Genomic DNA, 25,353 nt, shown 5'->3' on the forward strand with positions numbered 1-25,353 from the left:
TGCTCTTTTTATAAGGGAAGAAAAAACATTAGATTTATCTCAACGTAAAGGGGATACAGTATTCTTACGAATTTTCTTTTGTATATTTTATGGTGCTTTTTTCAAGTGTTGTGAGCTGTTTATGGTGGTGTTTTGTTTTTTTTTTAGAAATTGTGGGCTTGCAATCCAGATTGATCCCTGTTTAGAGTTTACCTCTAATCATCCATGGGATACTAACTGTCTCAAAACTGGCTTGAGGCTAATTGTCTTCCATGGGCTTAAGTAGACCCAATGGATGGTACAGAGCTCCTAGCCAGCTTGATTCCGGTTTCCGGTTGGAACTTTCCTCCCTTGAAACGGAGCTCTTTCTAAGAAAGAGGAAAATAGCCCCCAAACCCCGGGCACCAGTTTTGCTTCCATCAGCTGCAACCTACACCCAAGAAGCCGCGCAAGGGCAGGAGCGTTTTCGGATTGCATCCACTTCACTCCAAACCCTGCGACTTTTCCGGGGGGAGGCTTTTTATTTTTAGAACAGTTCCACTAGCGTCTTTTTCGCGAAGCTCTTTCGTTAATTTTCTCCTCCGATTACCTACGAGATATTCGCCACACCCTTTAAGCCATTTTTCGCCCAGCCGGAAGGCGAAAAAAGCCTGGCGGGGCTCATCTCACAGCAGTTCTGGTCTCGATCGGTCTGCGCGCGCGCAAAAGGCGAGGGAGAGAGTTCAAGCTTGACCTTCGCGGGAACTTTGCAGAGGGAGAGGAGGAGGACAGAAGACGAGAGAGCGGGCTGTGCGAAGCCTCTTGCTTTCTGCCAGACCCGCCCTACGTCCCCGCCAGCCGCTGCCCGAAAGGGCCACGTACTCTGACCAGGACCTTATCAGGCCCGCCGCTCCAACCCAGCGATCTCGTCGGGCCAGGGCTCCTGACATCCCAATCGCCCATCAATTCACCTTCCCACCGCCCCGCTTCCCTATTTAGCCTTTAACGTCAAAAGCTACATTTTTGTCGGCTCCGGCCTGTCTAGGGAGCTCCAGGAATGATTGCTCCTGAGAAAACAGCAACAGCCCCATTAGCGAGCAATTTAAAAAGCCCTTCCCTCCGCTTTCCTCTCTAGGCACTTCATCGCCCGCCATCGCCTTTTCCTGGGACCGCCAGAGACCATTTTAAGCCCAAAGTCTAGAGATAATTTTTGCGGCGAAGGAAGGAAAGCTTTCCAGTCACTGGCGGATATCTTCTGTTATGTTTATGCCCTCCATCCTGGACTCCTAGGTTTGAAATCTCATTGTCTGAAATGAGCTTTGAAATCCACGAACGCTTACAAGCATATTGCGGCGTTGCCATCTGAGAAGGAAATGTTGGTTCTGGTTAGTGTAATCCATTTTAACCCTATGCTTTTGAACTCTGATTAACGAATCGGGCAGCTCAGGCAGTATCGTCCATCCCAGGCCTTTGCGATGATTTCCCCAATAACTATATCCGAATAAATCTGAACTGGAACGCACTTTTGAAAACTCCCGACTATGGGCTGGATTCTGCCTGCTCACTCCCAGCTTCCATTTCGCGTTGCCTGAATGCATGCGCGCCCGTTCCCTTCCAGAAAGATTAGATGAGTCCATAAGAGAGTACGGCCAAAAGGCCGAGATATTTATCGTTTCTCCGAGTTCTTGGAAATAACGTCTTCCTAATTGTCCTTCATGCTTCGTCTGAGCTGCGAACACTGGCGTTAGAAAAAGACTGGCTTCCTCAAGTAACTTCTATAAATTAACCAGACGCAGATTAGAGTTCTCCCTATTGCCTGGGAATTAGAAGTGTTAAGAAATAAAGAGTGACTGACTAGGCGGAGACAATATCTTTCTTCCCTTAAAGTGGGAAATATTTTAAAAGAAAAATACCCGCGGCCCCAGAATTAGGGGCATCTGACTGACAGCAAGATCTGTTTTTTTAAAAGTCCAGTGTGAAAAATTGTGTTTAGAGGTTGTGAAATCATCTTATATTGATTACAAGCGATTGCCCGGGAGGGAGAGTAGAAATTCTCCAGGCGGGGAAGGGCTGACCTGAAATTTTGGTGACCTGAAAATTAACGCCCAGGACAAATCCTGGGAAAAGCTGCAATAGCAGTGTTTTGTTTTTGTTTTGTTTTTTTTTTAAAGGAGAAGGGCGTTTTCTCGAAAGTAAGTGTACCAGCCAGTCCAAGGAGTCTGACCCCAGTGCTAGAAGAGGGCACATCATTTTGGTCGGTTGTTCTAACCTTGCAACCTGTAGTCAGTGAGGCCTGGCCAACGAGGCAAAACAACTGCTGCTGATCTTTTGGGAGGGGGCATCGGACAGCCTTCGCTGGGCCTCGAGAACGTGAATGGAGCAAGCCGTTGAAAAAGGAGAGGAGCAAGCAGGTACATTGGAAAACTTCTTGGTATTTCTACTATAACTGAAACATATGCCTTTGTCTTTGGATCTGGAGCAGAGCCAACGTGCAGAGGTTCCCGTGCTTTGCCAGAGGTACAGATGCAAAAAAGGAGCAAGAGAAAAAGAAAAGTGAAAAGCTCCGGTCACTTAGTCCCTAACAAAGAGCGATCAAGCAAGCGATCTTAATCCCCCGCTTCCGGATCGGTGGCTCTTAGATCTTATTGCCTCAACCTAAAATTTTTATAGCAGTAGTTATTATGATTGCTGGATCGACAATGCGCGTTTTCTCTGCTTGATATTCTGACTTGACTTCTAGCTAATGCGTTGCCCACAGAGGCCGGAAAAAAACAAACGTTTCTGCAAAACGCGATTTCTTACGCCTCGACTTCCCAAGGCCTCCGACCAATTGCCTTTATATATGCCGTGTCCTCGCCCAAAGCAAGGACCAGGCCTTCGGTCATTTTTAAGGCGCGAGAGGAAGACGTGGCAGGTAAGTCCAGCGCCTTTTTTCTTCGGTGTGGTTCCAAGGGCCACTAGCGCCCCGCATCGCAAGCCCCCCTCCCTCCTCCTATGCAAACAAGACAATTCCTTTCGCCAGCCTTTTGCCAGAACACTTTTTGTACAGTTAAAATAAAATAAAAATAAAAAGGTCTTTGGAAAATGTTCGCTCGGTGATATCGCAAAGTAAGGAGAAAGTCATTCACATTTCATGGTAAATGGCACTCACACACATTTTCCAGATGCCTAAAGTGCTATGTAATCAGGCCAACTGACCCGCTAAACTCTGCGTCGGCCTCCCCCAGTCAAAGCCTCTCGGTGATTTGCCCTCAGAAACCGCTCCAAACGACGCCTTGCAAGCTGGAAGGCCCGCACCAAGCAGCAAAACCGGCGGCGGGGGTGGGGGGGGGTGGGAACCCTCATTTTGATAAGTGTGAAAGACAGACCCAGATTAGCTTCCGTCTTTGGTGTCCTCCCTCTTTCACAACAAACCCCTTTCGAAGGCCGGGGTAAATTATTAGTCCATCAGTAAAAATCACAGTACAAAAGTAAACGGACTCTATCCCTCTCTTCTTCCCCTGAAAGCAAAGGAAAACTGGGTACTGCCGTTCCTTTTTCCATAAATGAAAGGCTTTTTACATAAATGAAAGGCTAAGAAATCTTCTCTTTTGATCACAAAGGAATGGCCCTTTGAGAAAAACCTGCTCCTAGCCAGAACGTCAAAATCATAACAATTGAATAAACATGCCCCGCCTTTGGAATTTCTTTTGGCCCTTCAGTTTCCAAACCGCCTATGTAACCTCCGTTCTTTTCCCAAATAAAAACAACTAGACAACTTGTTTAAACTTGTTTTAAAAAACAACTAGACAAAACTGCAAGCTGTTCTTAAGTACCTTTACTAGGCTGTGAATCTTAGAGGGTTCCAGGTTATAGCTAGTCGTACAAAGGATCGATTTTTATATATTGTCTTCATAATCGAATTGTATTTTTAGGTTTACTTTAACCAACAACCTCTTTGGTTTATTTCTAGATATTTTTTAAAGGACTTTGAGTTTGGTTTTAAAGCCTTTCAGGTTATAAAATGTAAGTCTTGTGTTTAACTTTTCTTAAAAAATACACTTAGCGATCCAAGGAATACTTACAGCATTTGGGCCTCTCAATATTAATTATTCAACAGCACGGATTGTAGTTTGCTTAATTTTAATTTTTGCTTTGCTTCTTTTAGGACTGAAGTGCAGATTAACAAAGAACTGCTGGACACTCTTTTCTTCACTGGTGGGTGGAGAGGAGGGGAGGGGAGGGGAGGGAGAACTCTTACAATCCTGAAGTCCTACCTCGGGTAAGATAGGAAACCTGGGGCAGGGAACCAGGGGAAGCAACTGCTTTGGGTTAGAGTTATCGTCCACAATCATTCAAAACAGAGCAGGTATTAAAGGTATACACTTCATATTACATCTTAATGCCTTCATTTTTGATTTTGATTTCCTTTCGTTCCCTGGGTTCTATACAGCAAGGTAGCATTCATCACTATAGAAGGGGGGACCACCATTTCTTCTTACCGCGGTTGAGTTTTCCTCTTCATTTACTTCAGTATGGAATGCTTTTCTTCCAGGATCCACATTTTTTTTAAGAAGAAAGACTAGGGGAGGGAAATTGCACATAAATAAACCATAAGATCCCAAAACAAGGGCAAGAAGGGAAGGTCCTCAGCTCAGCAACCTCGCTTGGAAGGTCCAGAGTCCCAGAAGGGACGAGTTCTCCACTCTTCATGCTCGCTTTCACTGCTTGAGTTCCAGAGCCCAAACGTGCTGGGGCCAGCCAGTCCTTCCCTTGGTTTTCTTGTCGTTGCTGCTCACTGTGCTTTTCAAGATCTCATTCTGTTTGAAAAAGGGGAGTGAAGAGGAGAGACAAAGCCATTATCTTTCCTTCCTCTCATTTCTGGATCACCACCTCCCATCCGTACCCTTTGGGGGGGGGAGTGTTCTGTGGGACTGACCGTCAGACCTGGCCGCGGAACAGAAAACCTGAAAATCAGATTCAGTGTTTTACTTTTCACAAGCCGGTTTACTCGCAGGCACCAGCAGTTCACAAAGTAATTAAAGTTGCAATCGTAGTTATCCACATGTCGGAGGCAAGGAAGCAAGCGCTGTTTATTTCAACAGGCATTTACTTCTTTGTAGATTCATGCTGGGGTTACTTTGCAAGCGGGCTGGATCTCAAAGCATCTAGGTGCAAAGCAAGGGAACTGCGGTCAAAGAAACCTTACTCTCCCTTCTGAATTTATGGGATACCCATTCAGCTTTACGTCTTCCAGACCGGCCTGATCACAAATTAGAACAAAACACTGCAATGTAATCCATATTTTAACAATTTTAACATTCCTTTCTGGGTGAATCATGGGCATACCTATTTAAAATCTTTATTTAAATCCCAAATAAAAAAATTGCCTCTGATGATCATAGGGTCATCTTAATTGCCTCTTAGTAAACATGCTGTAACATAGACCAGCCCCAGATTCATCATTTTGCCCCTCAGCTATATATTGTCTGCACCATATCTGCAAGAAAAATTGAAGTCTCTGATATGCACATGCTAAAATCCAGCTTGATTGTTAAATGGGCTACCTCAAATATTGATAAAGTATCCCGCCCCCCCCCCCCTTGGGAGGATAGCAAGTCCAGGGAAATATATTTCCACCAGAATCCACCCTATGCCAGTTAAAGAGCAAATATTAAACTGACTGGTATTTTTTATTCTAACTATAGCCTCACAAGAAGATTTGGCACTGTTCAAAAAGGTTCCAGCCTTCAAAAATTAAATCATATATTTATCTCCAAAATTGGACACATATTTTATAGGGGAGATATTTCAATCCAAATGCCATTAATTTTTCCAGTGAATTTTTTCAAGTGAATGTGAATTTTTGAGGCCCCAATCCACTGCATGCTCCAGCTGCTGTAAGTTTATATATGGATATATTCCATCAATTTCATGGGTTAGCATGCCTGCTTGAAATGAAATTCCAATTTGGAATTTATTTATTTCTTTATCTTCACCCTTTCCCAAACTATAACTTCAAAATGATTGTCAGGCTTGTCAGTAACCTTAATTCTTCTGGTCTGGTTAGGGATGCATCTAAAACCTGACAATGTTTATTTCCATAAATAGTATCCCAAATACGAAAGAAAATAATGGAGATTGTTGGGGAAACCTGCTTATAGTCAAGCTTTTTCTGTTGCTTTTACCTTGCAAGAAATCAAGAAACATGGAAGTGTTGATAGAAGAGGAAGCTTCTATATAAGCTATGTTATATAAGCTGTAGCTAGTTTGAAATAAAGTTGCACGCCCATTTTAATTCTAACCCCACCATTTAGTTTACTATACGAATGCAGGCAAAAATGCAGCCAGACTTGGATATTATCTGAAAAAAATTGAGTAGAAAGCACCAAACAGTGTGAGCCAAGTGCAGCTTTTGGAGATTTCAGTTAATGTCCAGTTGTACATGATTCCCCAGGATGGTGTCAGCCAGCTGTGTTGTGCCTTCTGCTGAGGATGATTAAATTTGTAGCTATCTGGAGGTTACCAGGTTGAATAATAATAAATAATTTGCAGTTTGCATGTTTATGTAGTGACAAAGGATGCTCACTGGTGCTTGTAGGGGTGGGGGGTGGGTAAATCTGAAACTGCAATGCTGCCTGAAATTTAGAGTCAAACTATTCCAGTTCCTCTGGGTTTGCCAGGCAGTTGTTATTGCAGGCATAACAACTGAAGGTGTCCCCCATCCTCTCTTCCTCTTCCCAAATTATATTCCTTCCCTGAGACATCTATAAATTCAGGGGATGGTCTTGTGCTTTAATTAACAATTTAAAGTCAAAATGTGGATTGTGATGGGAAACTTGTAACTGGAGGGTTGCAAACTGATGGTTTCATCCTCAAACCTAAATTAGGATCTTTTCCAAGCCAACCCACATCTGAGCAAAAACTAAACACTTGGATTTTAACTGGAGTGAAAACTTTTCCAACGTTGGAGAGCTGAAGCAAGATGAATGAGCAAAATAATGTTCTCCTAAAACTAGTGATTTTTTTAAAAGGAGTTCTTGGTAGATCCGTCTGCATATGATTGCTGAGAACATTCTGAGGGGTTTCATTCAGGGTCAACTTTGTAAAGATATTGACTCCCAAGACAGTTTCTACAAAATCCTTTAGCCTATTTGTGGATCCTTGCTTAATTTTGCAGGTCCGCAGTGTCGTCTGGAGAAATATTTGTCCCCATGCCCCATGGACCTGTGTTAGAGTTACACAGCAAATCCTCAAACCTGGTCAGAAGGGAAGCAAAAGGGCTGCTCTCTCTATTTTTCTCATTTTAAAAAAGTTTTCCTTAGGAATAAAGGAAGATGAATGTTTTATTATATAGGAATATATGACTGTATCTGAGGACCATTTCCAATCAGCCACAGGAATGCAATTCACACATAGGTAGGCATGTTCTCCTATCCAAGGGCCTCTCATTTACCCAGCTCTGAACTCCAGAAAAAATTATACAGTATTTATACAAAATTCGAAATACAAATTACTTCAAATCGAGAATATTTAATTTAATTGAGAATATTCTCAAATATTTAAGTGAGAATATTTAATTCAACCTGGGTTAATATTAATATTCGACCCCAAATCATTGCCTCTGTACCCTACAGCCAGCTTTGACCGGGGTCAAATTCTTCCCTACTCGTTTAGGCTCCATGAGCTTGGCTTGGGATAAGGGGACACCGCGCTGGGGCCCGGCCCTCAAGCAAGCCTCGCTCCAAGCACATTTGAGAGAAAAGGAAAGGAGCCTCCCTCCTGGGTCCACAGGGGAGGCCTGTCTAAAAAACGACCCGGGCTTTTGTTGTATTACCCGAAACTCAGTATCTTTTCCACCGCCCTCCGGTTGGTCCCTAATTTTCCATCGATTAAGGGCGGACTTAGCCGGATGCAGCTAAGAAGCGCGGCCCGCTCAGCTTCTGAGCAACGTCTTTCAGCCGCCCATCCGAAGGGAAAGGGCTGGCCTAAGCACAGAGGGTTCGGCGTTGCTGGCCTGTGAGCCTCGCCTTTCCCACCCGCTTCCCTCCCGGGCCCTAGGGGGACACTGACCAGCTCCTTCTTCCTCTTGTCCTCTTTGAGGTCGGTCTTCTTGATCTCAGCCTTGAAGGCCTCGGCCTCGCCATTGGCGTCGTCCTTGGCCAGGAGGTCCATGAGGTAGGCGATGTAGCTGGTGGCCAAACGCAGCGTCTTGATCTTGGAGAGCTTGGTGTCGGCCGGGACGTTGGGGATGCACTCGCGCAGCTCGGCGAAGGCGCTGTTGATGCTCTGAGTCCTGCGCCGCTCCTTGCGGTTGGCCGTGCCACGCCGTTTGACCGGTCGGGGGCCGCCTCCCAAGCCCGGCGGCCCGCCGCCACTACCAGGGGGAGCCACGCCGCCCACGTAGTGGTGGGGATGCTCCAGGCCTGGCGCTCCGTTGGCGTACTCGGGGCTGTACGAGAGCGCCATGCTATAGTCGGGCGGAGACATCTCCGAAGGGTGGCTGCTGATCAACCAGCCGTGGAAATAGGGGTTCTCCTCATGGCTGCAGCGGCTGGCGGCGGCGGCGGCGGCGGCTGCGGCTGCGGCGGCGAAGGGGTAGCCGTCATGGTGGACCACCGAATGGTGGGGGAAGCCACCTACTAAACTCATCGCCGCCGGCCTTCCGCGGCCGCTCGCCACCCCGGATCCGCTGCCCTGGATCTCCGCTCCCGTGAAAACCCCCGCCTTAGCACCAGCTCGTCGCCATCGGGCAGGCGCTGCCAAGTCCCCTGGGCGCCGACAGGGCAGGATCAGTCCCCACCGCCGCACTCATATGGGGCGGGAGGGGGCTTAACCTTGGAAGCGACCGCCCGCTGCAGAATTGGTAAGGAAAGCAGCCCCCCCTCCAAATGGATTGGCTGTCCTCCCTTAGCGTCTTCCGAGTTGTTGTCGAACAAAACAGCAATAGAGCGGGCGGGTTTACTTACACCTGCATTTTTTTTCTAATTTCCCCACGTCTCCCTCTCTTCTGCCGCCCTGCTTCCCAGGCCGGCCGCCTGGATGAGAATCGCGTCTCCTACGATTTAAGTGTGAGCAGTTCTCCTCTTGGGTTTTAGTTTCTCTCACTCAGCTCCCGGGAGTACAAAACCCAGCCAGTCTGTCTTCGGGGGAGGAGAGGAAATCCGGCGGTCTTCCTGCTCCGACGTGGAACCCGCTGAGAAGAGTGATAAGGATGGTCTTGAAAAAGGGCGAAAGAGGGAAGAAAGAAGGAGAGGAGGAAACAGAGCACCGCGCTTAGATAGCAGACTTGGAGCTGCGCAACGCACTGGTCGATTTTCCCAGCTTGATCTCCGGGTACAGCTACATCTTTAGGGCAGTTCGGGTTAATATATGTCGTCAGAGGCTCTTTAGCCCAATCACTGCAGACCGGGGCGGGGCATTTTGTTCTGAGCCATAAAACGTTTTTTGATCTTCGCGCTGCTAATTGTTCAGCTTCTCTTTTAGGACTGGGTGCCGTTCCTATCCGTAATATAATTAAAACAAACCAGGAAAAGTCTCTGCCCATCCCCCCTCAGAATTCAGAGATTAATGCAAGTACTTAACAATGCTTTCCTGTAAGTATCTTCGTGCCTGCCCTGTATTTTGGCGGCAAATCGTACCTATTAAAATGGATTGGCAATAAAACTAGGAAGAGGTTTGACTGTCTCAGTTCAGATATATTATTATATGATATTATGATGTAAGTATATATATTGCCAACCAATGAATATACAGAATACAATAATATTGCATGGTTGATATAAAAGTATACCTATAGTTAAAACTGGTTAAATTATTATACAGATAATTACATTGACAAAGATGAAGAAAGAATATTTGATGCTGAGACAAGCCATTTACATTGTCATTTATTGTCACTTAAATGTAAAGCTCTCCACAGTTCAGAAAGAAAACAAGATTTGGAGTATAATGAGAATGGATCTGGCTACAGGTCCACAACAGCCTGAAAATTTTATTAATGAGTCTCTTTTTGCAAGCCACATTATTCCATTATATAGGTCTGCATAAGATTCCTTTGATATAAAATGATGCCTGCTTGGTGTTAATCATATATGTAATATATATATATTCCTCCCCAAAACAAGAGGAAAGAAGAAAGGAAATGGGGGGGGGGGGAGAGAGAGAGAAAAGCAGGCATTGTATGCTCTAAAAAGGGGAGAACCGGGTCTGACATTAAGGAAACAGTCCATTGTTCAAAAGGCTGACCTGAGCCATGAATTAATGCCTTTCTTGCCTAAAATGATTTTAATCTTAATACTCCCCCCCCCCCAGGATTTTTGGTCAGTCTGTATCCCCACCTGAAATCAGCTGTCTCTTCATTTAGCCTGGGTAAGTAATTGAATCTTTTCAACAGCACCTCAAGGTCTTAATTTTTACAGTTGTGCTAAAAAAATAAATCAGCATATGCTTGTATTTTTTGTATTTAACAATACAAGACACATCCAAACAGCTACTTTATGACTGTTACTATTAGTGTGGCCAAAACATGAGGAAAACATGTTTGACCTAACAGAAGTGTTAGGCTAAAAATGCATGCATTTTACTATTTTTACAAATAATTCAAGGCAGTGAACGTATCTAACACACCTTCCTCCTATTTTCCCCACAACAACCACCATAGAGAAGGGTTGGGCTGAGAGAGAATGCACCCAGCTGGCTTTCATGGCTTGAATTTTCTGAAGTATGATAGGTAACAAAGTCTTGATAAAAAATAATATACATATGTAATTTTTGTGCATATAAAATGTTGAACATAGGGGGGGAAGAGAAAAGTTCATTTCATGCACAGACTAGATATTTGAACCTAGGCAAATCTAGCCTTGTCCCTAAGGCAGGATTAATAGGTGGGGGAAATATTTTTTTTCTCACCTGCACTCTTGGGAAGAAGAGCAAGGTTGAAATAGTTTAGATCACAGTCCCTGTGATCATTTTTTTCCTGTTGCTTTACCCAGCATATGGGCTTAATGCTTTCTGACCATAGTCATAGAACTGTACAAGAATAAAAGTTTCTTGCTATTTGTTGCTTAGAGAAAAAATCCTGAAAAGAAAATTACAGCTTACCTGTGACCTGAAAATGGAAAGAAGGGGAGGAATACATAAAAAAATTGTATGGGCTCTGGTCCATCAGAAAGCAGCAGCAGCAGCAGGAGGAAACAAACAAATATCCAGCCAAAACAGAAGAGGTCTTTCCACTCCAACTCTGGGTTTTGCAATATGGGGACCCTGTTTTATTTCAAGATTGCTGTTTGATCTTGCTGCTACCCACTCCTCAAGGGGTCACAGCCAAAGTGAGACAAAATATGATAGCTGCAAACCTTAAAGTGGACTGTGGTAGGGCTCATTTCTAGCTGTGGGACTTACTCCCAAGTAAGTATTCTTAGAGGTGCTAAGTAAGCATTCTTAGAGTAAGCTACACGTTTTCTGCCCGCAAGAGAAGCCTTGCTGTTAATTCGGGATTAGATTAAGATTGCCACTCATTCACTAGATTCAAAATTAAATGAATTTCAACTTCTGAATCTCATTCACAGAGAACTCACTGAATCAAGGTGGGAAAAAGTCCCATTTACTTCACTGATTCATTTTAAATGGTGGCTAAATCTAACTCCAAGCTTCCACTGCTACTAATGCCTACATTGTAATCTTTGGCTCAATAGGAGAAAAGCAGTGTGTGTGTGTGTCAGGCCTTTGCTTTTCACTGCACAGAGATCCAAAGGAAAGCCTTCCCATTTCTACTGAAATCCCAGAAGAGGAGCAGATTCTCCCAAGGCCAGATAGATGAAGGCTAGGACTGAGGCTGAAATGAGGAAAAAAGATGGCATAAACTTTACCCTGCAACTGTCATTATCTCTTTTGGCCAAACAAGTCAATCTGAAATGAATGTCTTTTCACAGGTGTGAATGCAGGAGAGTCTTCATGTAGAAATGGAGAGTTTAATGAAAATAAACAACCAACTCTGACAGCAAATGGGAAAATGCTAAATTTGCCCCATATAAAGCCAGTCAATAGCACCCATAGTCCCTGTTTAAATAGCAACACGCCCCTGTTTAAATCTGGAATCTCTGTTGGCTTTAAGTCTCATTAAGGAGGGAAAGGACGGCGCAATCTTAATTATTTACAGGTACCTGAGGGCTTTGCCCTGGTTTCTGAGCGAGCTTGACTTGCCCTTAGTATGGCAGATGACTGTCAGGAGAGCTGTAAACGCAAGGAAGCCATTTGGAGCCCCCACCGGCAATTCGCAATTCGGTTAAATCCAAGCATTTGGCTTGATCCCGATTTTCCGGTTGAGGCATTAAGACAATTTACACCCGGATCCTAGCATGGTTCTTTGGAAGGAGAGCGGTTCTCTACACAGGAGTGTTTACCCGCAACGAATATGTGCAGCCCCACTGCATTTAAGGGAAAGGTGGCGGGATTTCTTGCCATAACACCAGATCAGGTTGTTGAGGAGGAGCCGGGATTAATTTCCTTTTAAATTAAACACCTTTACTTTAGCCTTTGCATTGCTAGTCGCTAAACTTTGAAACGACCTCTCTGATGCGAAAGGAATAAAGCAGCAGTTGGTTTTCAAAACATTGTGTTTAATCAGACGACACCAGTTAACCTGGCTATTAACGCAGCAATGCGGGTACAGGGACTTGCTTTTTCCGAAGCAAACGCGGCTCTTGAGACATTTTCCCGGCAAACTGCTGCGGCTGCTGCTTCGGAATTTCCGAGAAAAAGTCCGGGCCAGAAACAACGGAGCGAAGGATCATCAGACCCGCTGACAGAGGAGAGGAGAAGCGGAGCGGAAAAGAACCTCGCACTCGCCTGACGCAGCACCAGCAAGCGGCCTTTTTCTCATCTCTGAGCGAGGTAGCTGCTGGATCTGAGCCCTTCGGCTTTCCGGAGTGACAGCTTGCCTAACTCTATACTGCAGAGCAATTCGGCCTTTTCTTCCTCCCGTCGTCCTGAACTTTCCTTACTTCTCCCATCAAGAGCCATCTAGGCAAATTCTTATTATCACCCCTTATTAATCAAGAAGGACTTGAAAGATTCATCCCGTTTGAATGTAATATGCAGGATTGGAAGAAGAAGGGAAAAAGGTTATCCTCTGTTTTAAATGATTGTTTTGGGCTCCTTCCATGCTCCTATAAATTAATGTTTTTTTACGAAGTAAAAAAGAGACAGATGCTCAGTTCACTTATTTAGTAAATCGACATTAAATCAACGTCCCGCAGAGCTCAGGCACTTTCTTCGCGGTATATTGCTGGCGTTCTGTTCAGATCTGCTTGGAAGTAAATCCCCTGAGCGGACCAAGAGCTTCCATCTAGGGAAGCTGCGTTGTAGCCAAGTTCCGAAGTTTCTCATGGGTTCGAAGAAGTGTATAGATTTCTTTTCCTGAGTTTGAGCTTCTCTTAAGTTGATTAAGAGGCATGCTCTGACAATGACTGGGAATACATTGTAATAAATTTTGAGACCAATGGGGTGGGGTGGGAAGTTGTTTGAAAGAAGTGAAATGAAGAAACAGTAATTAAATGGATCAATGGGAAAGAAGAGAGAAGTCAGAAAGAGAAAGTTAAGAGGAAAACGATGAAAAGCAATTCGATCGCCTGCACCCCGAACCCTCAACGTTGCCTGTCTGATTTGTCTTCCGGCTCTCTTTGTTAAGAGGTTTGGGCAAATTACAATCTGGAGCGCGAAGGGCGCTGGGCAGCCCGGGAGGTTTAGAAAGCAGCGGAGATAGACTTCAGGACTAGATAGACTTCATTTTAGCCTGGTCCCTGAGCTGCGACTGCTGGAGCAGAGATCAAACGGGGCATGTGGGTGCCGCCGGGCCACATTCTCAATGATGCCATTGGGTAGCCAAGGCGCCGGACGCGTGGAACCGGCGGAATGGCGACTTCTGAACGGGTATCCAGACCACAAATGATCTCCCACATGCAGATGATTCGCCTTGGTTTCCATTTTTCTTATATCTGTTCCTTTCTTTTCTTTCTATCCTTGTCTAAGTTGGACGAAATGTGTTCTCTTTTAGTTTCCTTCCTTTCCTTCCTCCCTCCCTCCCTCTCTTCCTTCCAATGCACATTGGACTGTAAGCTTTGGTAAAACTCGCTTCCCAGTCTTCTTTGAGCATGCAAATAAAAAACCAAAAGAACTACTCAAAGGTCAGAGACACGTGCACAGTTTCTCTGGCTGTCCTTCCCAGCGAGCTTTCCTCCTTTCTTAGGTCCCATTAACAAGAGAAAAAGGGATAGGATAATTTAAATGTCCGTTATTTACAAGCGGCAAACCTCGAGAGAGGAAATGTACCGAGGAAGGAGGACTCACCAAGGATTACTGTACTTGGTATTTGGAGGGGGAATACAAGCCAGTTTTTCCTCCACTCCGCCCTCGCCCCTACTTCTACAATGCGCACGGAGACTTTGGCGTGTTTTAAGGCGAAGACTCACTCCAGCCTCCGAGGGTTGATGCTATTTCTTCGTGGCTTCCTTTTTTTGCCCCCTAATCATCACATGACCTTCTCCTCTCAAGAACGTCTCAGTCATAATACAATGTTGAATGAATGCAATTTATTCTTAGGAAAGCTCAACTCGACAGCTGCTGATATAAAAAGCCTTGGTTGTTTGGATTCTCACCGCAAGCAGAGAAATGACTAGGGAAGGAATGACCGTCCACCACTCAGACAGAAAGGAGCCTGGCTCTGCAATTTCCTCCGCCATCTGCGATCCGGATTCTGGAAATTGCCCGCGAAGCCTTTGGCCCAAGGGAAACAGTTGCCCGGGAGAGTAAAAAAAGCATCTCTCCCCTCCCCCCAGCACCACAGGGCAAGTACAGTGCATTCTGCAGATTCTGTGTGGGGGCCACAAATCTAAGCAAGTCCATTCAGACCACCGGCTTTCCCATTAGAATCGGCGGCGTTTAGCAGTAGGTCTCAATTAAAAAAACACATACACACGTGTCTTTAAGGAATTTGTTTGCTTTCAGGACACCAAGTTAATGCAATGAATAGGAAATTATAAAGTGATACCCAAGAATGTCTTGGGTATAAAAACATTCTGCTGTCTCTCATACACTAAGTTTTTTTTATCCATCTGCCAACATAATTTATTTACTTTTGAAGCCATCTTGACTCATCTACGCAGTGGGTGAATCAAAATGTATGAGAAAGAAAGATTTTTCTGTCCATCTCCTCCATCTCGCTTTTCACTATTTTGTGTATTATTTCCAGATTTCAATAATCTATATTGGTATTTTATCAAATGAATCTGACATTACCTTCTTCCTTCAATATATTATTTCTGGATAACAATTCCCTTAGTGAATGAGGAATGCAAGTCTTTACTATTGTGTCTAGTGTTTATAAGTTATGTAGTCATGTCTCCTTTTTTAGATTTATTTCACTGATTTCAAAAACAGCGTTTGCAGGAATTAGAGCTAAAGGAGTTCAGGTTTACTTAGGTTTATGGAATGGAGAGGAAAATTGTTGCTGTTCCAAATTGCTGGGTGATTGGGAGCATCAGATTCTTTGCTTGCTTCCTTAAATGTCTTATTCAGCTGAAGAGGAGCCATCCAGTGAAAAACAGTCATGAAATATGCTCTACTAATTCAGTGGGCTTTATCTCCCAGAAAATTGGGATTTAGGCAATGGGATTATAGTTTTAAAGGTTTATTCTTGAAGAATTCAGATCTTCTTTCATGCAAGCATTCATCCAATTTCCTACCCTCTTCCGATTATTGATTTATGAAGAAATCAGGAACCTTAAAGGAGGGTTGACATCTGGCTGGTTGCATTCACCTCTTCTCTATCTCCCATTGAGATGCCCCCCCATCTCTCAAACATTCCAGTTACATATTCAGGAATAAAAATGAGGTGTGACTGGGTGAGCGGGGCCATACATTCTTCGGCACTATTAAGGAGCCATAGCTGTTCTCAAATGTTAGTTGTTTCATCAATTTTATAACTTAAGATATGTGAGATTCCCCCCTCCCATTCGATCATTAATATCAAGAGGTCTTTGCTTGCCAGCACACAATTTTTGAGTCCCTCGCCATGCTTTCCCCATCCCTGTCAACTCTGACCTACATCCCATAGAATTCAGAGGGTATTTTATTCCTTATCGACTATAGGTTGTACCCCAAGAGACATGGGTAAATTATTATTTTAGTTTCTTCTTTTTCCTTGTCCATCATTTATAAAAATTAAAATTATTTATTTTAAAAATAAAATATTAACATAATTATAGTTACATTATATAGTGTCCACAGATTCCTGTATTTTATAATAGTTTAGAATGTTATTTTTAGGGTTATTTAAAAGCACAAAATAAATGCAATTTTGTGATTTTATATTGTTTAAATAATTAAGATTTAGGTAAAGAACTAAAGTTCTTTATTTGCAAAAAACAGCTTTCTGGCTTTCTAAGCATTTTACATGGCAATTGCATAGATTACTTTTAAACAACGATATAAATTAGGGCAAAGGCATATTAATTGAAATACATGAGAATTACTTTTTACGTGGGTCTACGGATAATTCCCAACCACCAAGTAAATTGTATTTTGGAAGGGAGATTTCAGCTGGATAAAACATACCCTAGGTTTTCATAGGATAGAAAGATACATTGCAGGGTAATCAGCCTAAGCTTTATTTTTTCCTGCATTAAAATCCTTGTTCCACTAATGGAATGCTTTGAAATTCTTTCCTACCTATTCAGCCTTGACTGGGCTAAGCGCTGAGGTTTATCTTGATACCAAGTCACCATTCAAGTAAGTACAATCTGTTTTGCTTTCCCCCCCTCAAGGGATGGAGACTTAATAGCAGCAGCAGCAATAAACATTCTCATCATTTCCTTCCAATAAGCATCCTCGTTGGGGATAATGGAAATTGTAGTCAGACCTATCCAGAGGACTCCGATTGTTGGAAGGGGAGGCACAAGGAAATCCCAGTGTTTCCAGCCCAGACTGTGTCCAGAGCTGAACTGCTGCTGGAAAAAGAAAGATGACAGGCTGACGACTTCGGCTCAATTTCCACAGCTCTAGCAAGTGATTCCTCCGCATTTTCTTTTGCACAAGCACCCCTAAAGATTCCTGGGATACAGTGGACCCCTTATTCTTAAGACCAGGCTCGTTTTCTCAGCCATCTAAACTCACAGGTTGGATCCCCGCGTCCTTGTGCAAAGTCTGGATCTAGGGCCCTGGTGAAGTTAATGCATTATAGTGGCAGAGGGAGATCTGGGCTTCAGTTTATCTAATTAAACGAAATCGTGTAATTAAGATTAGTTACTCACATGAGTTGTGAAGAACGAGTGACCCATACACTGAATACAGAGCGAGTGTATGTGGCGCAGTAGCATTGCCTAAGCGCGTCGTTTAGCAGAAGTCCTTCGAACTTACGGAAGCTCTGCTAAATACGAAATGTGAGGCGTCCTCATTATTTGGCCTTGGCAAGGATTTATTTGCATTTAGCTGTGGGAAGGAACGGAGCGAGTGGATCATCCTCCTGAACCGAATCGCTTTAGCAGGAAGACGAATTTCCTCCCGTCTCTATATTCTTGCAACTGTAAGCTTTTCTGAAATCGAGACCCCCTTGCGGTTGTGTCCGCTTCTCCAGTCAGCTCCTACAGTTGGAGGGCCGCGAGAGAGGCAGAAAGCCGCCATCCGGAGGGGGCTTTGGGCTGCGGTCCTCCATGGACTGAAAAGGGGTGGGGACCGCGACGATGGAGCTGAAATGCTGTGAATAGCAAAACTGTGATATACAGGGATGGGGGCTCTGGTAGCTCTCAAGTAACTTTGGAGACGCGCCAAAACCAGACCACGGGCTTTTCCTGCAAATACCATTATTCTGCTGCTGGTGGTGCGCTTACTTTGAGTTTTCGGCAAGCGTTCAAATGCACCGAGTACAACTGACAGTTTCAATGCATTGTTTTGAAATCTTAGGACATTTCAAGTGTCAGTCGTGAGTTCCGTGACCTTTGGGTTCAGGTATTCGTTTAGTAACTCAAAGAAGCGAGGCCTTTTGGCCAAAGACCTTTGCATTCACTCCCTTTCCTGAGTCACGAGAAACCAAGCAGCGCCTTCCAAGAATCTTTCCTTCTGTCCCAAGTGCTTAAATGGGAATACTCTTCACGGCTTCTCATCCGGTCTTCGCAGTAAACGCGAAACTTTCAAACATGAACGCGGCGAACCGGGCATATTTTTCCCAGCGCGACCGAATGAGTCCAGTTGGAGCTCAGCGGAGCTTCCTCCAAGGCAGCAAGAAATCAATCGCCGCCGCCGGACCCCTTCCTGCCATCTCCTTTGACAAAAGCATTTCAAATTTGCAAGAGCCGTGCAAAGCTCCACGTCCACACACACGTCTACAGAGGTGTCGGTGTGCTTATATTCCATCCCCCCTCCACCCCGATATCTCAGTGTAATTGATCTGGCTGATCAATTACCGTTGTGGTAATTTGGATAAAGCAAGTCTCCAGATAATGACATATAATCAGACGCAGGGTCACTTGGTAATTCTCTCATGACAAACTCCTTCTGAGCTCTGTGATCTCCTTTCAAACTAAATTTCACACAAACAAATAAAGCAAGACAGGGTAAATTTTTAAAACACCCCATAAGGCCAGGACGGAAGAGCGAAGTAGAAAGAATAGAAAAGTCTGCTAATAGAAACAAGTAAACAGGCTGCCGGGGTAGGGGATATACGCGGGTTTAAGAAGAATAGAATAGAGCTGGAAGGGACCTTGGAGGTCTTCTAGTCCACCCCCCTTGCTTAAGCAGGAGGACCTATACCATCTCATACAAGTGACTGTCTAGCCTCTTCTTAAAAATCTCCAGTGATGGAGCGCCCACGATTTCTGGAGGCAAGCTGTTCCACCAGCTCACGTTAAAAATGACATCAGTTAATTTTAAAAATAAGGACAAACTGAAAATGTTATAACATATACATGGGAGGGCTTGTCGGGGAGAACGGGTGGGCAGCAACGGGGCAGGTGGAGGGAAGTTCCGCCACCTCCTGCCCTTTGCAAGCCGGCAGCTCCCGTTCCCTTGAGGGTCTGCGGTGCACCACTAAAGCCGGCGATGAGGAGGGGTGGTGGTGGAAGTGAATCCCGGTCTAACCGAATCAGGTCCGTTTTTGTCCTTGGGCACCAGGAAAAGAACCAGAAGGATCAGCTTCTTGTAGCCGGAAAGAAATATAGCAGCCGCCTGCAACCATTCGGGTGTTTAAATCATCTGATGGAAGATTGCAGGAGTATCCAGAAAAAGCAGCAGTGCTCAAATTCTGCAGCCTTTTAAAAGAACAGCGGTTCCCCAAGAGAAAAGGATTGGATTGCCTGAGAGGACCAATCCAAATCTATGTCTGCCTGCTCAGAAAAAAAATGTCCCTGAACTACTGGAATCACTTCACCCTTTCCCCATCTTGGAGAATATCTGTTCTGTTTAGTGCAACTTCATTCTGAATTTACACAGGAGTGCACTGCTTCCAAGGCAGGGGAAAGAATGTCTGTGGACATTCTAAATCATCCAGGTCATTTTCTTGTTTTTCTTTGAAGATGTTTTACTTCTCATCCAAGAAGCTTCTTCAGTTCTGACTGGATGGTGAGGAATGGAAGGATTTATAGTCTTTGCAGATAGTTGGTCATTTGCTTTCTTTTAGAGAGTCATTGAGGCCACCTGGAGGTTTATCTGTGTCATCAGGGTCACCTGAGTAGTGCAAATGGGTGTGAAGACTTCCTGGAACTGTTGAAAAGACTGTGTTGTAGACTGGAGATAGATGATGCTGTATCTCTCCTCCTCTGTTCAGAGAGGGCTATTGAATTTTGACATAGATGGCCTCTTTGACCCCTCCTTCAAACCAGCGGTCCTCTCTATCCAAACCCATTGCACAACATAGGAGAACAAACTCATCAGGGCAAGATTCAGCAGTTCATCTGCATTTAAAAGGCAAAGAGCACTCTTTCAAAGACAGCAAAGTCCACATTTGCTGTCCCATGGTGGAATTTGAGGGAATAGATTTTGAAGATTTTGTTGCAATGGATGATGATGGTGCCGATCTGCAATGAACCTGACCCAGAAACCATTTTCCAATCAGCATTGACTAAGGTACAATCCAGTGGAAAAGTGCTGGATAACAACTGATGAAGCAGAAGAATTAAGTGAAGAATTAAGTTAGGAGGACACAGAAGTTACAGATATTCTGAAAAAGGAGGATGTCAGTTATTTAATAATCCAGTTAATGTCATTTGCCATGGAAAAATGCCCAGGTATGCTCAGTGGTATAACCTACTCTGAGAATGCTTTCTCCATTTACTTTTGTAAAAAGAATAAGAAACAAGACAAAAATTTTTGCCCAGGTTCACCTGGTGCCCAGTTGCGGCCCTATCTGGACCGAGATGCCTTGTGCACAGTCACTCATGCGCTCGTGACCTCCCGGTTAGACTACTGTAACACTCTCTACATAGGGCTGCCCTTGAGGACCACTTGGAGGCTTCAACTGGTGCAGAATGCGGCCGTGCAAGTTGTGATGGGGGCCCCCGATACTCCCATGTAACACCTCTGCTCCGCGAGCTGCATTGGCTTCCGGTTGCCCTCCGAGTGAGATTCAAGGTGCTGGTGATGACCTGTAAAGCCCTAAATGGCTTGGGTCCGGGATATCTGAGGGAACACCTGCTGCCGACATCAAGTTCCCTTCGTCCTGTGCGCTCCCACAGGGAGGGCCTTCTCAGGGTGCCGGGCCTTCTCAGGGTGCCGCAGGCAAACTTTTAATTTTTAACCTATTGTAATTGGGTTTTTTAATTAGAGTTAAGGGTTTTAGATTTTAATTAAGGATAGTTTAGTTTATTTTAATTTGTTATTAACTTTTGTATTGTTATATTGTTTTAATCACCTTGTGAACCAGCCTGGGTCCTACGGGAGAAGGGCGGTATATAAGTTTAAATAATAATAATAAATAAATAATAAAAAATGACTCTTTTTTCCAGAAACAATGAACAAAACATGAGAAAACAATACATACACAAATGTATTGATTTTGTAAGATAAAGTATTGCATGAAATATTTTTATGCATTTCCTTCAGTCCCTTGGATGGTCAACTTTCAGAGGTTTTACTATATTTTATTATTAATATAGTTTTTGGATGATGGATTAAAAATTTGTAAATTGAATTAGTTTAGTAATTTAAAATTCTTTGGGCTTGTTTCACAAATGCTGGGAAACTAATGTAATATAATAATCAGAATTCAACTAGGGAGAAAAATATGTGCACATATGTTAGTCTCTTTTTTATGCGCTTTTTAATATTTTGTTGTGTTGTGTTTTTTTCTTTTTGTTCTTTTCCCCCTAAATATTTTGGTGTTTTGTAGTTTAACTTTTTTTTTAATAAAATAGAAATAGTCTAAAAAATAATGAAAGTGTTTGGCCTGACCACTGAAAAGTTGAAAGCACTTTCTTGATGAGAGTGCAGTGTCCTTTCACCCTTGGACTTTGGAGAGAGATACAACTCTAGAGACTATTTGGTCAGGAGTTTATTTATTTTTTTTTACATTGGGTGGTTATCTAACTCCACCCAGTTTCCTTAATAGGCTCCAAGATTTCCTGCTGGATGTTTTGAAATTTAGTGATTTTGTGTATTCCCATTTCTTACATCGAGCTGCATCCAAGCTGTGTAAGAGATCATTGGTGATCTCTGAATCACCACTCTGTAAGGAGGTTTGGTAGAGTCTTTCAGTCTCTTCATTCCATCCTGGGCTTTTAAATCCTTGAAGTAAATGTCTTTTTGCTAAGGTGATCATTACCTTCATGAATCTATGTTAGTGGTACTAATTGGTGATATCCACTGTAGAGTTTCATCAAGATTTTCAACAAATTTGGGCCAATTGGCTTTTTTGAAAGTTCCATCTAGGTCAAGGAGTAGAGTGAATTAGGAGAATTTGGATTTCAAAATCTAGCAAAATAGGATGGTGTTGGCTGGATGGGAATATATTCATTACTTTCCTGTTTATGGGGACTGGCTGCAAATTTGGGCCTTCTGTGATGAAGTACAAATCTGGATTGGTTTTGCAGTTCTATGCCACCAATTTAAATGTTCGCTTGTCATTAACGTCAAAAATCAGTTGGACATTGTTTGCTGTGGCCCAGTTGGAGAATTGCTCACTGTTGTCATCAGTGGAATGGTATTTCCAATTAACATGATGGCTATTGAAGTTGCCTGCATAGATTATTGTGTGGGGCTTGATGTTCAGGACATGTTGTGGCCAGGCTGTCAGAAATGGTTTATAAATGTTCACTATTGTTACACTGCCTAGTTTGGAATCTACAGTATATTGTTGTTTGTAGAGCCTGACAGTAAGGAGGCATTCTATTTATATTCCTTGTAATATATGTAGCCCACCATAGAGTGTTGTATCCAGCTTTTCAGGGAGACTACAGCAACTTGGTGACAGAACAAACTGACTCAAGGGAGGAGAGGGAACATATCTGCATCAGCCTGAAGTGGCCTGTAAAGATTTTTTTGATTTCACTTTCTATCATCACTTGCTCTCAACTCTGATATAACTGATAGCAAAGGGCAACAGATTCTGCACCCTGGTAGCTGTCACTGAATGCATTGGACTTCCATTGGACAACACTACTTAATGGTGGAATAGGGACAATTGAAACCTGGTTTACTCATCAGCTGGGAAGAAGATGAAGACAATATCACAGAAAAAAGACAGAACAAAAATATTGTTAGGACATATTTATACAGTGGTTAAATGTAACTGGGGGCAGGCCCATAGATGAGGCATGCATGAATGACATCCTCCTGGCAACATATGACAGCTTTAATTGTGAGGAGAGAAGATGGGAAGAAATCCCATGTTTTTAGAAATCAAAAATTCAAGGCTGGAATGTTAAGGGAGAAATGGAGGAATGAAATATTCTAGCTCTTATAGTAATACACAAGTTTAACCAGTGCTTTTTTTGTAAAAGAAAAAGGTGCCGGAATTCACACATGTCATACAACCTGCCTTGCCTACCCTACAAGGTTCCATCCAAAAAAAGGTGCCGGAACTCCATTCTGAGAGTTCTATGACAAAAAAATCCCTGAGTTTAACATATGAAATAGCTGCTTCTTCATTTCTTGTCAAACAAGAACTTTCGATGTTAGCAGCATTGACATCCGGGCCCCCTTACAAAAAGGACAGATCCTGTAATGTAAACAAAACACAAGTTAGGAGCTGGCTTTTGGTTTGTTGGGGTGTTTCTCATAAAACTTTTTGATAAGTCTGTCAGCTTTCACATCGCTAGATTTCACCTAAATGGCTTCAGACAATGGGTACCCCTTCCATTGTACTAGGTACTGCAATTTTCCCTTAAAAATTCTACAGTCAAGAATACATTTCACTTCATAATGGGTCTGACCTGCTACTATGAGGGGTCCAGGTGCCTTTTTAGGGTGAGGTCTTAAAGTGGAGGCCCGAAAAGGTTTTAGTAAGCTGAAATGGAAAACCAGGTGAATTTTTCCCAAAAGTCTGGGGAGTTTCAATTCCACTGTGACTGGATTAATGATTCTCACAATGGGGAAAGACCCCAAGAATTTTGGTCCTAATTTCTTATTGGGTAGTTTAAGGCGTAAGTATTTGGTTGACAAATAGATCTTTCCCCAACTTGGAATGTCCTTTGTGGAGCTCTCTTTTTGTCAGCTTGCTTTTTGTAGGTCTCAAAAGTCTTTTTTAAGGCCACCTTTGTATTTTTCCAAACTTCTTCTCAACCCCTCACCCATTGATCAAGTGTCTGGGAAGTGGAGGGGAACTGAGGGTATTCCAGTATGGGGTTGAATTCTTTCCCTGTGGCTACCCGGAAAGGAGTGTAGCTGGTGCTGTTCTGTACTGAATTATTGTAAGCCACCTCTGCAAAAGGGAGGAGGTCGGTCCAGTTTGTTTGTTGGTAAGAGATGTAGCATCTAAGATATTGTTTCACCATTTTGTTGGTGGATTCTGTGGCTCCATTAGTAGCTGGGTGAAAAGCAGTTGATAGGCCTTGAGATGATCCAATTAATTTAAGAAAGTTCCTCCAAAATATCACTGTGAACTGCAGCCTTCTGTCTGAGATTATTCACTTAGGGGTGCCATGTAGCTGGTAGATATGTTTTAGGAAAAACTTAGTCAGGCGTTGGGCCGATTGGAGTCCTTTGCAGGCGATAAAATGAGCCTGTTTTGAAAATAGGTCTATCATAGTCCATATGACAGTATTTCCTCTACTGTCAGGTAAATCTACTATAAAGTCCATAGCTATTTCTTCCCATGGTTGAGAAGGGTTGGCCACCATTTGCAGTAACCCAGGGGTTTTTCCTGGGATTTTTTTCATGGTGGCACATACAGTACAGCTCTTGACATAGTTTTCTACATCTCATTTTAGTCCCGGCCACCAAAATTGCCGGCGAGTGAGATGTAGAGTTTTTAGATATCTGAAATGTCCAGCCTGCTTGACATCATGGCTGTGTTTGAGGGCATTAAGATGAAGAGCTTCAGGCAAGTACAATTTTCCCCCCTTGTAAGCCAGACCATCCCTGCATTTTAGGGATGTCTGATTGTCTTTAAACCATTGATTGGTGAAGAGTTCTCACTTTATTTTCTTTATCCCGGGGTCATCAGGATTAGGGTTCTTATGAGGTGTGAGTTGGGTCGCAGTTTGTGGACTAGGGATAATTGCCTCGTTAACTTCTTCGCATTTGCTTTTGTACTGGGGCAATCTCGATAGAGCATCATCTAGGAAGTTTTTTAGAGTAAAGTTAAAATGGTTAAAGTAGGGGAGTTTTTAGTGCCTCTAAATTTTTGTGATCTGTCCATACTTCAAAAGGTACCTTGCTCTCTTCTAAATAGTGTCGCCAGTTTAATAGCCCCCATCTAATAGTGAAGGCCTCCTTCTCCAAGACTGTCCATTTCCTCTCGCTTTCAGTGAATTTCTTAGAGGTGTAGGCACAAGGTTGCAGGACCCCACCTTTATTCTTTTGCAGTAAGACCGCTCCGACTGCCATGTCACTGGTGTCAGCTTGAATTACAAAGGGCTCCCTTCGACAGGGGTGCTTTAGAACCGGCTCAGCAGCAAATAGTCTTTTTAAATTCTCAAAAGCTGTTTGACAACTCATAGTCCATGCTAGTGGTTGGCCAGGTCATGGTTTTCCCCTCCCTTACCCATTTTGAGTAGTTCTGTAAGGGGTAGAGCTATCTCGGCAAATGAGGGAATAAATTGACAGTAGAAGTTGGCAAACCCCAGGAAGCTCTGGAGCTGTTTGCGGGTCTTTGAGGGCTGCCATTCATTTATAGCTTTTACTTTGGCTGGGTCTATTTCAATGCCTTCACTGGAAATTCTATAGCCAAGATAATCTAATTGAGTTTGGTGAAATTCACATTTTGACAAT

The 25,353-nt window shown here is 43.5% G+C and overlaps 1 protein-coding gene across 1 annotated transcript; it reads right to left on the minus strand.

Annotated features, from left to right (window-relative positions):
- Window positions 1-4,658: 4,658 nt before the first annotated feature.
- On the minus strand, window positions 4,659-8,589 carry HAND2 (heart and neural crest derivatives expressed 2; the record flags this gene model as incomplete). The annotated part of the gene is made up of 2 exons (XM_083367994.1): window positions 4,659-4,757; window positions 8,011-8,589. 2 exons carry the CDS (start codon window positions 8,587-8,589, stop codon window positions 4,659-4,661), a joined length of 678 nt encoding a protein of 225 aa, XP_083224120.1.
- Between the last annotated feature and the right edge of the window lie 16,764 nt (window positions 8,590-25,353).

Source organism: Vipera ursinii (assembly GCF_947247035.1).
Source record: "Vipera ursinii genome assembly, chromosome: 7".
Classification (NCBI taxonomy): domain Eukaryota; kingdom Metazoa; phylum Chordata; class Lepidosauria; order Squamata; family Viperidae; genus Vipera; species Vipera ursinii.